Below are 17,164 nucleotides of genomic sequence, written 5' to 3' on the forward strand. Positions count from 1 at the left end.
AGGCTACTGCTTTTGACCAGGTTTCCTTTCAGAAGTTTTTGAGGAGGCAGGAGAAGAGATATAATAAAAAGCATGCTGTTATCTCTTCCCTTATCTCTTCTACTTCATCCAAATCCCCTACTGCATCATGGTTTTGTTTGGTTTTACACGCATTCTGGCTGTGCGGGGAAGCATTTCAGTGGTAGTCTGTGCCTTCCTATGGAAAGCTCATCATTTTGTTGCACGCAATCCAAAAACTCCATCCATGCCCTGATCTGGGAAATTTTGTCTTCTGTACCTTTATTTTTACCACTAAGGTAGAGGCAACTTTAACATTTTGGGTTTTTTTCTGAGGTAACAAAATAATGTACTTTATACACACAGGCACACATACAAAGATTCTGTAGTCTGAATGCTTTTCTCTTATCAGTTGTTATTGTGTATAGCAGAAACATAAAATCTGTCAGATAAAGACAAAGCTAGGAGGCTTTTAAGGGGACCTTGAAGTGGTAGGAGAGGGAACCTCTAAATCCAGCGTGTATGGTTCTTATTTTAATTTACGATGCTGTATTGGGTATTTTGTATCCTTGAAACCTCTTTGAATAGCGACTTTATGTGGTAGATATACTCCACTTTTCCTTACTCAGCTTTTTATCAAAGGCTTAGGAATTGCTTTAGCTCTCAATTAAGAAATCTGAACTCCTGCTCTTCCCCACTTTAACATGCTCTCATCCGTATTACCCCACTGCAAGGAAATCGTTGTTGTATCACTGCAAATTAACTAGTACAACTGCACTGGTTCCAGGGAGCTTAAACACTTGTGTATGCTTACATTTATACACATTTGAATATATGTATGCTGCAGAAACATAGTAACTGTAGCACCAGAGAGGACAGTCATTTTCCTGGAACCTGACCTGGAAGTTACTGATCACCCAGGGCTCACTACACCAGAACTTGTCTGTCTAGCAGAGTATCGTAGAACATGCTTATCCAAACTCACAAATGTACTTGATGGGTTTTAAATATCTACTCCTGTGCCTACCAAACCGCTGTTTTGTAATAATTTGTTCAGCTGGGACCTATGGTCTTTGGACTCTGTAAGGGTAATACTCTTTTCCTTAATTCTGCATCTCCATGCAGAGACTTTAAGAGTTGTTGACTGCAGTTAATTTCACCAAAGACAACATTAGTTCTCAAAATAAAAGATGACTGACATTATTTTTTTTCCCCTCTCCATTTTGTTGCTTCTTCACTAGGGATGTGAGTTAATTGAGACCATGGATCAGGACCTTACAGATTTCACCAAGTGCCTTCAGATACTCCAGAAAAAGATAGAGAAGAAGGGCCTCCAGGTAAAGGCGACACATCTTTTGTTTCTGGTTCTTAGTAATTACTCTTCCTCTCGATGTATTTAGGTTGATGTTTTAAGTTTGCACTGAAATGAAACAATATTTTCTGTAGCCTTGCCATTCTGCGGTTTTACCGTAATTTACTGCACACCTTGTAAGCATTGATGCTTCTGCTAAATGGAATTACGCAGCGTGTCAACGAACAAACGCTGGCTTTCTTAAAAGGCAGCTTATATTGATTTCTGTTAATGAACTACCTAAAGTGCAGAAGAGCTGTTGCGGTTGGTGTTCAAAGCAAGAGTCCCACTTGGGCATGTGAATATATTTTCAAGTCTTGGCACACTGAGCCTTGATGTTCACCTCCTTCCTCTCCCCTCCCAAAGATGAGATGGGAGGGGGAATCTTATCCTGCCAACATTACATATGGTAAGCAATACCTCCTTCTGTAAAAGGTTCCCCTGGAATCAAAGGGAACCTTTGCAGAGCAAGCAGTGCACTAAACTTAAAAGAAGCCATATGGAGTTGTCAGCTGCTCATTTCATTGGAAAGGCGAAGGAGGCAACTCTCCCCCTCCCCTTCCACAGTTTGGCTTCGGAGGCCCACTTGTTTCGTCTCTCTGAGATGCAAAGTTAAAATTCCTTGGGAATTTCCAACGTGATGAGTCAGTGGCAGATGTGCTCTTGGGATTGCTGCCCTTTCCTCCCCATGGAGCAGTCGTTCGTAAGGGCTGAGCTCTCTCCTCCGCTCTGTGCCTACGGGTGAAAGGAATTGAGAGGAAACAGCTGCTGCATCCTCTTACCAACAGGGAGGGCAAGACTCATGTAAGAAAATGCAAACAGCGCAAGATGGAAGGAGATGTATAAACCTCCTCTTTTCCCACTTTCATTGTAGCACAAAATTTGCCTGACTTCCTGAGATCACCGTACTGCAACAAAGCAGCAAGAGATGGAAATGCCAATACCACTCCTTCTTTCTTCTCTCCTCACTCCAGGCTGATAAATAATTAACCAGTTTTTGTTTAAGCTATTTTGAAACGTCTCTTGATCTTCTAAAGGAAATATATGTCCATGGGACATTTCAGAGTGCTGTCACACAACGCCCATCTGCAATTTTGTCTCCTCTTGCTGCCCTCAGTACATACTGTTGTTCATCAGGTTTTTTCCCCCATCAGTATAGACAAGAGATGGAAGGGTTTCTCCGTACACTTCTCTTATCTGTCTGGCTGCGAGCCAGGCAACTCTTTATATGACAGTTTATTCCCCCTCCCCGCCCCCCTATAATTTATTTTCACAAGAGCATAGATGGGTGTCTTGTCATCTAGGACATGAATGACAATGAGTGCTGTTGGAACAGAGGAGCCACCTACGCGTAGGATTTGTTTTGACTTTGGCAAGTAAGGTGCTTCCCTCTTAACAGAATTACCCTTAGAATGAAGGAGACTTGAGTGTTTCCTGGATTCGGTTCATAATCAAATCCCAGCTATTGCTATAGAGGGATTTTTTTTTAAGCTATCACAAGGTTTTATAATGAATAATCAATGTGCGGTTAAAATAAGAGCAATGGGAACGTGACAGCTTACAGATATGATTAAACAATAAGTAGCCTGTTTGTAAAACTTCGAATTCTTTGATCACTCTCCTAGGTAAAGCCCTGTTAAGTTGGCTAAAGGATACTGCATTGTAATCCTCGATGATATTTTGTAAAGTACAAGCCCGAGTGTAACTGCAGTAATTACGTAGAGTTCATGACAATGCACTAAACCTAAGATTTCAGTTCAGTGATATTTTCATGCTGTTATACTAAGATGTGCTTTAAATACAATCTGAGTTTTTCAGAGGTGCAAGAAGTAACACAGGTATGTTTCCTAAAACTAAGCACCATGTTCATTAAATCCTAGCTGCTACTTGCTTGCAATGTCTGTACCATGAAACATAATAAGATGCTATCAGGCGATTCATGCACACTAGCTAAAGCATACATTTCTGTTTTTGGTTTTCTGCATTTTCTGACATAAAGGGTTTCAAGAAGTTGTTGATTCAACTTAGGCAGATAACATGTGAAATTTAAGCAAATGGAACCCAAAACTGTATCACAACTGTATAAATTACTAGCTTGGGTTTCAATTTGCCCTTTGTTCAGAAGCATTAGGTATAATTGATTAGTAGGAAGCTTGGTGATTCTTCTGGATGTCCTGATAATGCAGTGCTTAGCTTGATGTCTGGTCCCCCAGTAACACAGAGATTCTGAGGACTTGCAACATATACTGGCTTATGGATGCAACCACTTGGCTCCTCTGAAACTCTGGCCTCTTTAAATACCTAAATTTGCACTTAATTTAGGCATCTTTATGGGTAACATTCTGCCATAAAATATGTCAAATTGTAAGAAAACAGACTGTTCAAGCCATAGATCTAAAATCCTTGAGGAGAATGCAAATTTCTTCAAAGAAAGCTGCCATTCAATTCTGTGGTCACCTGGGAAGTACATACAGCTGAGAAGAAAGGAAGATCCAGGGTCTGAAAACTAGCAGTGGATAGACACGGGGTTCTTCATCTGCATTTGCATTTTTGGCATGAAGTGCAAACTTGCATGTAACAATGTGGGTTTTTTTCCTTTTGGAAAAAATACCATAAAAGCTTTCCTTTTAACAGAGTATTAACTAGGTGGAATATGTCTTCCTGGTTCCAGGAAAAATATGTATGTCTCCAGCTTTGGTTTTTACCCACTTTGTCCAGCTTATCCAGAGAACTTGTCAAAGAGGAATATGACAAAGAGACACTACAAATCTGTTTCCCCATGATTTATAGTTGAAGTTACTAAACAAAGGAAGTATCTCTTTGGTATCTTAAAAAAAAATTGGTACCACAGTCACGCTGTGTTTGCTGCTCTTTCTGGGTAGCAGTATGTTAAGCTAGGAAATTAATTACATTCAGTGCATACCATGGATCCACAATCCTGTGACATAGTTTGGATGAAATTCAACTGTGAGGAGCCTTAAGTATTTGAAGCAGATGTTCCTCCATTGGTTAGAGAATAAGTTATCATTTCTCTGCTATACTAAACGGATAAAATTTCTACTCTGATCTATCAGTCACCTCAATGGAAGTTCTATGTCAAGGAGGTTTTTGAGCTCACACGAACATATAAAGGCAATAGTTTGTTCCAAAGGAATTAAGTTCGTGTAATTTACTTTCCATGTCTCTGCACCTCCATCCTCCTCCTCCTTCCTGCTCACCCAAATAGCTTTTGAACAAATAACTTTTGAACAGAGGAATAGAGTACTGAAAGATAATCATGTCGAACAGCTTTCTTAGAGGTCACCTGAGTGGGAGTGAAGGTGAGACAGACGCTCAGTGCCCACACTGGAGAGAAGGCTGCAAAGTTAGTTTAGACTTTACGGGTTGTTGGAGAATTCAGTTTGAGAAGAGGCCTTAGAAATGCCGTTACCACAAGGAAAGATGCAACTGGAGCTGGCGGTCACCTGAGACACAAACCTGGGAGAAAAAAACATCTCGTTGGTCCTTGAACTCCTTGTTCAATATAAACAGCAGTAATTCTGTCTTCTAGAATAATTAGCGAAATTCATAACTGCTTTTTCCTTGTGTCTCAAATAAAAACTCTTAGAATAGTTTCTGAGTCCTCAGGGTCATTCATTTCTGGTTTACATTGCTTATTTTGGTTGCATAGCCAAGTCTTGCAGAAAGCAGCATTGGGTCATTTTGTGATATCTAAGTGGCATAATTATATGTATTTATAATTGCATACTGCTGTGAGTGTTCGAACAAGCAGTACCCTTTATATGTGCAAGCTAGAATCAGTCTTAATTTTCACTCTCCACAGCCCTAACTCATTTGTGAATTGCATTGTATTGGATGGGTGAAGCACCACCAACAGAATCTGACTCCTGAAGTTTCTTTCCAACCTAAAGGCTGTTAGATATTTCTCTTTCTGCATGACTGTGAGTATGCATGCACACACATGCACATGCATGTATGTATATAAACGCACGAATTTTCTGGCAGTATAGCTTCCTGGCAGTATACCTTCCTGGCCCTATGTGATGCTTTTTTAATGTCTTAATAACTCTGTCTTTATTTCTGCCATGTGTTTCTTTTACGTTGTTTATGGTCTATTGAACGCTTAGGTGTGCACATTTTGCTTTACTGCTTTAATCACTATTTTAGCCATTCTGTGGTTATGTGAGTACTTTCCTTTCTTCATTACAAGACCTTCAAGTAAACTTATTTACAGTAATTTCTGTCTGGTGCTACTTGCTGTTCTTAATTTTCTCTCTTGTAACACAAGCTATTTCAAGAAACCAACTGAACTGGCAGAATTATAGGCATGCTTACAATATTTCTTATTTAGAGATCAACAGATCTTGCATTAAAAGTGAACATTATTATCTTCGATTTGCAGATCAGAAAGCAGAAGTTCAGAAGCAACTTGTCCACAGTCTCCCAGCACGCTAGCAGTACCGTTGGGGATGATCCTCCAATTCCCAACCTTCATCAAATGCTCTTTCCGTAACAGTGTCCCTGCTCTGACTCACAGGCAGCTCATAGCAGCTCACGTCAGTGAGAAGTGGAGTGTGTTTATCAATTGTGCAGCTCCAAGAAGAACCCTCATAATGCAAAGATAGATTTAAGCCATTACCTTTATCTCAGAGTTACAAACCCTGCTTTCTTTAACTGTTTCATCTAAAATACCATTTAGTCTTAAAACTAAGCTCTGGGACTTTTCATTTAACTTTATTATCTTTTCTGCTTAAAAAAAGTTAAAGCAGCTCATTTGGTTATATGGGCTGAAGATATAATAAATGAATTTTATTGAAACCTACATGCCTTTTAGTGGTTTAATGTTAGTGTGTTTAAATTGATAAAAGCATCAGTGTCAATATGAAAAAGTGAAAAAATCCAAACCAACTCTTCTTAATTCCCTTTGCAGTAAAGGGATACTAAACTAACATTTCCATTTTAAAATTACACTTTAAAGGTTGAGTCTGTCAGCAGTCTAGGATATTACTTCTTTTAAGGGAATGCAAGCATTCTTCTCTTTGTCCTTTTAAAGAAAGTGTCAAATCAGTCCACTGTTTTTTCTGTTGAGGGAGGCTAAACTAAACATAATGTTAGTGAAGTCCTGGGTTTATGAAGTGCTGAAGAGAAGACAATGAAGTGATGTTCATGTACCACCTTCAGCTGTGCAGTGTTCAAACAGCTTATTAAGCACTCTCTGGTTTGTCTTTACATAAAAGAAAAAGACCCTGAAGGAAAACAGAAAAGACTCTAAAACGAAAATCAGAAAATACTTTAAAAGAGAATGATTTTTTACATAAAGAGCAGTCCCATGTAGAAAGGGTAGAATTATTGCATGTACCGGGCTCTGTTTGACTTAGCTTTCATTTTGTCTATCAGTTGAGGTAATTCCCGATGACGTGACATTTTTGTAACAGTAAATATATCAGCTTCAGTTCCTGACTGAATTGTAATTTTGCTGCCCACATTAGTAGTTGGTAATTTCATGCCAGATCACTACTTGTTTTCATTTCTGAAAACTTTTGGAGACTCAGAACAGTAGCGGGAATGGCTTTTAAAGGAAAGCCTAGGAATGGTGACAGGCCGTTACCAGGATTTAGGAACAGGGAAGTAACTAAATACTATAAATAGGGGGAGAGGCAGTCTGGAAGATACCAAAACTGGTGTGGAGCTGGAGTGTGAAGCTTTTACAAGGACCCTGAAGTCTGTGGCTCTATCTCCAAATTCCGTATAGGAGGCAGGGCTAGGAATGAACCTGTTCAGTTTTGGTGGCACCGTTGAATTTTTCTTCTTAATGTCTCACAGGAGGAGAATAGAAAATGCAAATGAAATATATTCTAGGGGAAGCTAAATACATGTAATGAAAAGATTTCTATACTGTCAAGTGCTGTATCAAAAGATTTTCATGAGTTATTAATAGTAATCCTCTTCATAAACCTTTCCTATCATAAAGAAACAAATGGATCTAAAGTGTTTCCTGTTAATTCCCACTTCTAAAATGTAGAATTTCATAATACCTTTCAACAGGATTAAATCCCTCCTATAGGGTGTACAGACATATCCTTGAGTGCTGACTATTTTGACTCTAAGGTCCAAATCCACCGTCCAGGAATGAAGTATCTAATACATCTTTCCTACTGTTGAATTATTGTAAGGCTTCCCATTGTAAAGGTATGGTAAAGTACATTTCTTGTAATACAGGATATCAGAATTCACCACTTCCCGCAGAGAAACACCCTACTTTCATGTGAAGGAAGCAGGCTGTCTGCCTGTTCCACTATAGCTGTAGGCATCAAGACACACTGAGTATCTTTGTGTTAGAATAATTTCATGCAAAATGTGTGTTTGCAAGAACACAGCGCATCACATACTGAGAAATTCTCTTATGTAATCCTTGTATACTCTACTGGGGCTTGTGTTTGGTCTATGGAGATAATGTAAAGGAAAAAAGCAGAAGCAGAGTGGGATTTCTGGAGAATGCATTGATTTTTGTTTGTTTAAAAAAGATAAACCCCATATCAAGCTTTGGGGAGGGGAAGAACAAGGGGAAAAACTACTGTTTCTTTAGGCAGGTCAGGGGATGGGAGAGATCAAGGATGACCTCAGTAACAAGACTGGGGAAGCTAACAAGGAAGCAAGCTACTGTTCTCCCAACTTAGGCAAAGGCTAAATATATTTGAAACAGAAAATGTGAGGTTACTACAGGCGATTTACTGTTCCCTTTGTAACCACTAATTTTGTCCTGTTTATAACTATTTTTGACAGGAGGGGTGATTCTCCTCCCCGCTCCAGCCCCTTCTGCTTTACAAGAGCACAGCTTCCCTGATAGTAGCTATTGCTGATGTAACTGCCTCCATGCTGGGAAAGTGGTTGGGCTACACTGACATACCACTGTTCTGCCGTACTTGCATTGACAGTCTTGGAGGTGGATGTCGTAGCAGGAAATCTTGAACAGCCATAGGTTCTGACACCAGGAATTTCTCTGCAGTTCAACGACTGAGAGCTCACCTTGTTGCCTGAGATTTTAATAAATAACTTGGTTTATTTTTTTTCTGCTTGACACATGAATACTGTGGTGTTACAAAATCTCCCGTAAGTTATGAGTATTGTTATGAAATTCTGTTTAGTTAATGGAATGTAAGTTTATCTTTATAATTAAGCATATTAAAACAATTGTGCTGGTACAGCAAATTTTAACTGCAGATTATAATAGGGCATTTTTTACGTCTCAAATATGATTTCATCCTACTAAATTGAGATGCTTGTCAAGAATAAGTGACAGGGTTTTAGCTATTGGTGAGACAGTTTCATTAAAAAAAACCCAAACCTTTAGCAGTTTTCTACATCCGTGAGTGCAGAAACACTGGCTTCAGAGAGAACAGTTTCATAACTTCATACACTGCAGTGATCTGGTCCTTCAAGCAGTAGGTGAATCAACAAATTAACTTTTTTCTGTGACTTCTTTTTTTATCCTGTTCAAGGAAACTTATTTAACCAAAGCAGTGCATATAAGAATGCTTCCTTACTGAGTCTGGGGTTTGGGTTTTTTTTTCCTCTTTTTGTAGCATTGTATGGCCTTTGAGAAGAGAAACAGTGAAACTGTAATATTGGTCAAATCTTTTGAAGCTGTGGTGGGTCTTTCTCTTTTTTTTTGTTTTGCTTACCTAGAAATGAGTATTGGGGGTGGAGGGGAGAGAAGGTATAAGACTGTTGCAAAGTAGAAGCGTGTGGCTCGTGCTATGTAGAAATGGTTTAGCCTGAAGGCCTGAGGCCTCACTGTCTTCTGCTTCTACTTCTCCTCACTTCAACTCTGGACCTCTTGGCTGGCACCAGCAGTGTTCAAGAAGGGGCGGAGGGGCTCACAGTAATTAACCTCTTCACAAATATTGTGAAAATGAGGCAGGCTGCTAATACTTGAAAGGCCCCTACAGTATTCCCACTGTAAAAAAGGCGGTATCAGAGGTAGGGGTTGAAGGGTCTTCATAGCAGAGCCGCACTGGCAACCAGGCTTTGCTAGTTCTGATGCTCATGCTGTTCTTTTTTTTAATCAGCTACCTTTTAATTTGACTTTGTCACTGCTAAGGAGGAGACTTGGGGGATGGTCTTATCAACTTGCCTAAAGAACCCGTCGAGCTTCCCTTTTAAACAACTGAACAACTAAGCACCGAACAATTAAAGCTCAATATTTTGTGCAAACTAAATGTGAGCATAAAATGTTTACAGCTTCACAAGCGCCTCCAGTTTAAGAAATCATGCTTCATTTCTTTTTAAGTGCATGGCTAAATTTATATGGTCTAGAGGACAGTGTAGAAAAATAAAATAGATTCTGTAATGGGTGTAAGCTGAAATTATTCGGGCTATGTTTAGCTTACCTGCTATAAATACTGAACCTACTCTGAAAAGGAAAATTGGCATCCAAGATCCTAACCTACTTCCTTCAATATATCTCCAGCCTCTTAGAAACAAGTGTATAAATTCAACACTTCTTTTTGCAAATCTGCACTCCCACGGAAAAAAAAATAATAATTCTGTACTGCCCAAGTATTCAGTGAAATCACTCAAAAGAGGAACCATTCACAGAATAGGGCCTGAGAGACATGGGAAAAATTTTCCGTCTTTAGTTTCAGGTCTTATATCTGTCCCTTGAGTATAATAGGACAGGCTATTATCCCCTTGTTCGTCATGAAGATTAATGTTCAGACCAGCTGAAACTATTACTGTTCTGTTGGGACCTATTGGGAGATCTTCAGACCGGTGTGAACCCAAGTTTAAACTTTTTAAATAGCAGAGCTAACGCCTCGTCCTAGTTAGGCACAAATGGCTCCTTCGCCATTATCTCCTCTGCGATGCTGCTGCAGGAAAATGAGGATGCCCTACAGCTCTGCATTATTTGCGGCATCTTTTATACAGACTTCATTGCTAAATGTTAAGATACGCAGGGAAAGTGCCTGAGCCGTTAACTCTTACTCAGATGAAGTAAAAAAATAAATAGCATCGCTCTTTAATGGAAATGGAGATTTTTTAATTTCCTTTTCTGTATTTTGTACAGAATGCTTTCCCTGAAAAATCTGTGATTCTTTCCTTAAAATTTGATACCTAAATTTAACATGACAGAATGGAAATAAAACTAGGCAGAAAATTAGCTTTAAAGAAAAGATGCATCTGGTTTAGGAAGCCACAGGAAAAGATCTCACCTCTCATAGTGCTGAAGTCGGCCTTCTCTGTTCATCTAAGCACCTGCAGGTTGCTGGCGGAGCATTTCATACGACGACCTTTGTCTGCAGAAAATCTGCCCCGTTGCCTTGAAATACCACAGGTTTGTTTAGCCTCCCTTGCAGGCTTTGCAAGGGTCCTGGACCAGCACCTGGGCAGGAGCTGAAACAAAACCACAGGAAGGTGTGGTGAGAAAGGAAAGGGAGCTTTGTGGCCGAGAGACACCTCTTATGTTTGTCTCAGGCTTCTAGAGAAACAGAAATAATAATGAGTTAAGCAGTGGGGGTTATTTGTTAGGCTGAAGTAGGGACTTGTATTGGGTTTGTGGGCCCAGGTGCTGGCGGGAGGCTGCAGGGGTCCCTGTGAGGGGAGGCGAGGCCGGGGCTGCCCCGCGCCGGCCACAGCCGGTTCCAGCCGGCTCCGGCGGCCCCAGCGCAGGGCACAGCCGAGCCCCTCGGCCACGGGCGGGGCCTCGGGGGGAGCGCAGCTGAGGAAGGGCAAAGCGCTGCCCGGCGGCGAGGGGAGCGGGCAAAGGTGCGAGGAGCAGCGCTGCCAGCCCCGAGGGGAGAGCGGGAGGGGGGGAGGGGGGGCTCCCCCCGCCTCCCCCCGCCTCCCCCCGCCTCCCCCCCCGCAGAGGTTCCCCTGGCGCCCGGCCGGAGCGGGCGGAGGCCTCCCGAGGGAGCTGCGGCCTGCGGGGAGCCCGCGCTGGGGCAGGCATCCACCCTGCAGCCGATGGAGGGCCATGGTGGAGCCGATATCCATCCACACTGCCGCCAGTGGAGGGCCCCATGCCAAAGCAGGTGGATGTGCCCTGAAGAAAGCTGCAGCGTGTGGAGAGGAGCCCATGCAGGAGCGGGCTCCTGGCAGGAGCTACGGCCTGTGGGGGCCTAGGCTGGAGCAGTTTGCTCCTAAAAGGCTGTACCCCGTGGAGAGGACCCCACGCTGTAGCAGAGGAACGACGTGAGGAGGAAGGAGAGGCAGAGAGGAGCCGGTATGGACTGACCCCAGCCCCCCGCTCCCCTGCGCCGCTCGGGGAAGGCGGGAGATAGGGGGGTCAGGAATGAAGGAGTGAAGTTGGGCCTGGGAAGAAGAAGGGTGGTGGAGAGGTGGTTTTAGTTTTGTCTTTTTTTTTCTCTCTAACTTGAGTTTTAATTGACAATAAATTAAATTAATTTTCCCCAAGTAGAGTCTGTTTTGCCTGTGATGGTAATTGCTAATTAACGATCTCCCTGTCCTTGTCTCGACCCACGAGCTTTTCCATCTTATTTTCTCCCCCTGTCCTGTTGAATAGGGGGAGTGAGAGAGCAGCTGGGGTGGGTGCCTGGCCGCCAGCCAAGGTTAACCCACCACAGGACTGCAAAGGAAATAAAGAAGTTGTCAGGGCTCGTGGAGGTGTGCAGAGGCGCGCACGCTCCCATTGATGTGTGTCCAGGGATATATATCTTGTTTGTGGGCTAGCAGGCAGAACTTGGAGTGTCTCCGATCCATCAGGTCCTGAGCCGCCAGGGACCTCTTTCTACAAGACTCTCTCTCTGCCAGCATGCTGCAGCAGGAGCCGCGGTCCATGCAAGGCTTCCTGATCTGGATCGTGATTTGTATCCCTTTGGGGGAATAACGGAGGATTTTAGGGAGAGTCTTTGCAGCAAAGAGCCTCTTCCCTGTGCAGTACCCTTCCCACCTGCAGATCCTTCAGGACTGGGTTAAGGTCAGCACAGGCTTAAGGCTGGCTCTGGTTGAGGAGTATGGGATGACAGATGTCAGCACGGCGGGGTGGGGGTCCTGCTGGCAGGGAAGCGGTGGGTTGTAGTTGTGCTGGCCTTGCTGATCCTGTGACAACATGGAAACGTGTTGGAGGGAGGGGAAGGAAGGCTACTTCGCTAAAGTCTGACAGCCAGAGTTAAGTGAAACGTGAAATACAAACAGATCCTCTTGAAGAAGATAGGATCACTTTTTTTCCTGCCTTGAGTTGTTCATTGATGGGAGGGTTTAGTTTTATTTTTCCTTTTTTTACTCCTGGAGGCAGTATACGAAGAGATTAAAAACACAGCATGTGCCAAACAGCTTTTGGTACTAGATGCGAGTGGATATGAGATCGTTAAAGAGATTTTCTAGACCATTTTAGCATAATCTTTTGAGGGTCTCTTGCATTGCTGCTAATACAAATCCAGGGCTTGCTTTCTTAGGGATATGATAGTTTACAGTGATTGGTTTTACAAATCCTTGGAGGTAATACTGCAGTAGGCACTGTGGATTACAGTGATTCAGCTGTGGGAACAGAAAGGTTAGCCTGATGCTTGTGAATGTGTTTTCATACTGTTTTAAAAGATGAGAAGATTTTATGATTTTTCAGAAGACATGTGATTGATAGTCCTGGAATCCTCGTTCGTGCACAGAATGAATGTGTCAGGGTCAAAACCAGCACACATTTTCCTCCAAAGCCTCAGTGAACAGATTGCTCTAAGAGTTTTAGCGCACTTTTGCCTACTCGCAACAGCAAGGTAACAGTCTGGAGTAGGGACAAGCCCTTCACCCAGAAAATCTGAGGCAATAAGGCCTTCCAATGACCCTGATCTTACACGCAGCACGAATTGTAGAGCTGCGCTCCAGCTGACCGGCAGTAGCAGAGCGGGAGTTATTGCTGTCCCTACTCTACCTGAGGCACAGGGAGTAGTGTTTGATCAAGGTCGTACAGGAATATTCACCACAAGAGCAAGCAGTCAAATTCAGATTGCTTGGGGTCCAGCAGTTCATGTGGATTTTGTGGATTAGGTTTCTGTAAGTAAGAAACAATAAAGTCAATGGTTATGAAGTTTATGTTCCACAAAATTTGTGCCAGATGATGTTATGTCCACCCTCAAACGTTCGGTTTACCTGCAGGAGAGAGCAAAGCCAAAGCACTGAAATGAAATCAAGTCATTTGACCAGAGATGTAAACACGAGTCAATAGTAGAAGCAAGATTAAAATGTCTCCAGCTACTCAAATCTGTGACTGGATTTTGAGATTATCTTTCCCTTTTCCATCTTACCATCGTACATGTTGCTTGTTTTAAGCAGACAAATACAATCTGTTTGCATGCTTATTGTCTTTAGCAGAAAGAGTTAACCTCTTATTTGGAATAAACAGGGTTACAAATAGAGAAAGCACTTGGGTAAAAATGTAAGACAATGAATATAAGAATCAAGAAATGCTTCGTGAAGGAGCTGGAGCAATATAATATAAAGATTAGTGGAATCAGTGAGGTGACGATGAAGCTGAAGGTTATCATCTCAGGTACACAGACAGGATGGCAGCCTTCGGCTGAGAGCCCTTGTTCCCATGAAGAGTCAGATGGCTGAAGCAACGAGCGAATTCCAGCTAGAGTAAAGAGGATTCTACCTGAGCAAAGTTCAGATGCTGCTGTGTGGCTGTGCATATCGTTCCCGTAGGAAATGAATGCCATACCATTTACATAAAACACTGAGCTAGAGAGCTGGTATAGTCAACTAAAATGGACAATATCTTGCTATATATTCAGTATTGGGTTGTGGGATTTTAATAGTTCATTAAATTTACATTGCAGTTTTCTGGATGATACAAAAAAATGACTGTGGTCTGAACAGCCCAAGAGCACTAATACGGCCGTGGGAGAATGAGCTGAAATCTACTCTGGCTCATTCGTTATCAAGGAAAGTGCTTGCTGTGTTTTAAAGTCTTCAGTACTGAAGCTGATGCAGAGACCAGAAAGGATATATCTGAATTTTCAAACCACATCCTGAACTGACAAAATTGCCTTATGAAGAAAAAAATGCTTTTCTTGTAGACCGGTCGAAATTGATAAAGTGTCAAAGCAATAAAGCAATAATAAATGTAACATTCACACTACTACTTAAATTGTTTGCTTTTCAGCATATAATATACTTCAATATATATGTATCTCAGCATATAATATACTTCAGCATACTATGCATGTTACTACAATAATTTTATTCTCTATATCATATTCCTCCAAAATTTTAAATTAAAGGAATAGGCTTATGAATGGTAGGAAATTAAGAAAGGCTGTGAAAGGTGAAAAGATATCACTGAAGTGAGGTGATAACAGGAAGCTATGTTCAAATCAGATACGCTATCTGACCTGTAATTGGCATAGAAATATCTTGGGTGTTAGCAGTGGATGATCTCCATGGTCTCAGAGGGAGGGAGGTTTATTCATGGCTCCAGAGCTTTTACAACATCTTGATTGCTGTTGCTTTACCTTTTTCCTTTAGGGAAGGTCTTTTTGGGGGTTCATTCAGTGCTACTGGTTGTTGTCAGTAAATGTGTTCCCTTTCACCTGCCCATCTCTCTGAGACTTAGGCATGTTTGGTTGCAAGTTGTCTGGCTGAAACTGAGCTCATGTCAAAGAAAGTCCTTTGAGTTGTCTGTCCAGAGCCCTACCCGTACCCTAGGGAGAGGATTTCTTATCAGAGATGAGGAGCACAGTTTTGAAAAGAATGGGCATCCTTTGCTGTCAGTTCCAGCCTTGGACTTTGCTCTTAGATGTCATGGCGATGCTGACATTACAAAGCTAGATATTGCACTCTTTTCACCCACCCCAGGCAGTTCCCAGCTTCCTGTGTCCTTTCACCCTTCTCCTTAAATACGTGTTCCTCAATCATATAGTGAAAATCTTCCTTGTATTTAACCCATCCGTACCAGAAAGAAGAACATCAGCTGGACCAGTTTGCACAGAAAAATAGTGTTTTGGAAGCCTATGAACAGTCCACAGCAAGTTGTCCATTTCAGTAGTCTCTGTGAGAGTGGAAGCAGGAACCTGAGCAACTTCACTTCGTGGTGGCAGCCTCGGCTCCCCTTGGTTACTGCACCCTCTAAATTACAGCTTAGGGGGGAAGGAAAAAGTACATCCCTGAATTGCCAGTACAAAGTCTTTATTTATGCTTCCCTTTTCCTTTTAACTGCCCTGCTGTTTGGTAGTGACTCCTAAAACTCTTTCAAGAGATACTAATGTATAGATGTATCATTTAAAGATGACCGAATCCCACCCTTAGATCTTCAACTCTTTCTAAATTAAAGCTCGCTCGCCTTTAAAAATGCTATGCAGTATGTTTAAGTCAGGTTATGGATAGTCTAAGAGAATACGGTGCCCTCTACACTGTGCCTGCAAAGATCTAAGTTTTTCTTTGTAGTTATTTAGGATTTTTTATCCTTTTTTCAGGAAATGAATGGCGCTGTGTGAAAACAAATTGTGTAAGGGGACTGGTGACAGGACATTTAAGTGAAGCATGGACATTTCAATTGAAGTACAGTGTGTTAGTCAAATGCTACCTGCTGGGCTGATTAGCAGTAACAGTATAATTCTGTAGCCTGTGTTACACAGGAAATCATAGTAGAAAAATGAATGGCCTTTCCTGGCTGTAGTGTAGGAATATATAAATGTCCTGTGCTTTGATATTCACTTTGTCTTAGGTTCTGGAATGACCAAGAGTCGTGTATGTGCTTTCATGGCACATCCATTTTCTTAAGTGCTTGGCAGAGCGAGAGGAGCAGTGATTGCAGGGAAGGAACCGATTGTTTTGTTAGTTTGTGTTGTGGTTTGTTTTTTTTTTTAACAGAGGTGATAACTTTAGGATGAAAAGGCTCTTGATGTTTTTGTTGGACTTAGGCTCTCTGTGTTTTTGTTAAATAAACAAAGTGCGTATACCTAGACCTTCAAACAGAGGCTTTAAAAGTCCTGCAATGTGTGGATGCCTGTCACTGCTGCCAAGATTATACAGTGAAAGGCAGGACTGTCAACCATCACAGAAGTGCAGAATTTTAGCTTTTCTCTCTGCCTGCTCCTCTCATACTCCAGCTGGGTTTGTTTGCGTACCTATCACGTACTTATATTTTTCAGTTTCACAATCCATGCAGACCCTAAATAATAGCTACATTCCTTTTTCAGATATCTTTATTAGCGTTCTCCCAACATGCCACAACCCAAAACCTCTGTTTTATGAATGCCTTTTCAGCAGATCTACTCCGTGCTAGATTGGTTTTATTTTCTTACTTTTTGGGCACCAATCCACAAGGTCACTGCACTGTTGCTATTGAATAAAGAGTAGGACTTCAGGATCACTTCTGTCATACTTTAAAATACAGAAATTGTTATGTTTTTCTTCAACTTGCAGTACTCTGACAACCTCTATCACAAAAAGATGCAGCCAGTGAGCACTTTGTTGTTTCAGATAGGTCCTGTGCTTTGCGATAAGTACACGTGTGTGAATAACAGAGCAGGATTTGTCTGACATACTGACAGTTTTACAAGGGAAGGAAGACACATTCAGAATGTTATTGCATCATTTTAATTACAAGTCAGAGGGAACTCTGTGTTTCCTTCATTCTCACCTTTTAAGCTGTAGAAAAAGTCAAAGCCAAAACAAACAAGTTCATGTATGATGAGACATATATACCAAGAAACAACACAGTAGTTGCTCAGCTTTTTGAAGGCTAGGCTAGGCTAATATTTAAGCTTCAGTCCCATTGCTCTCAAGAAAAGCAACATATATGTGCATTACTGATCCTTTGCAAAGTCACCTTAACTTCACTGTGGTTCCAGGTTAATGTAG

At 41.7% G+C, this 17,164-nt stretch overlaps 1 protein-coding gene across 1 annotated transcript in view; it reads left to right on the top strand.

Moving 5' to 3' along the window:
• Positions 1-17,164, top strand: part of TPK1 (thiamin pyrophosphokinase 1) — a gene marked incomplete at its 5' end in the record, with an annotated part of 308,235 nt that overhangs the window by 178,340 nt on the left and 112,731 nt on the right. Inside the window, one exon of the mRNA XM_082337756.1 lies at positions 1,239-1,334. Coding sequence (XP_082193882.1) covers positions 1,239-1,334 — 96 coding nt within the window. The remainder of the gene's footprint in view (positions 1-1,238; positions 1,335-17,164) is intronic.

This window comes from Platalea leucorodia (assembly GCF_965183815.1).
Source record: "Platalea leucorodia genome assembly, chromosome: 1".
Taxonomy (NCBI): Eukaryota; Metazoa; Chordata; class Aves; order Pelecaniformes; family Threskiornithidae; genus Platalea; species Platalea leucorodia.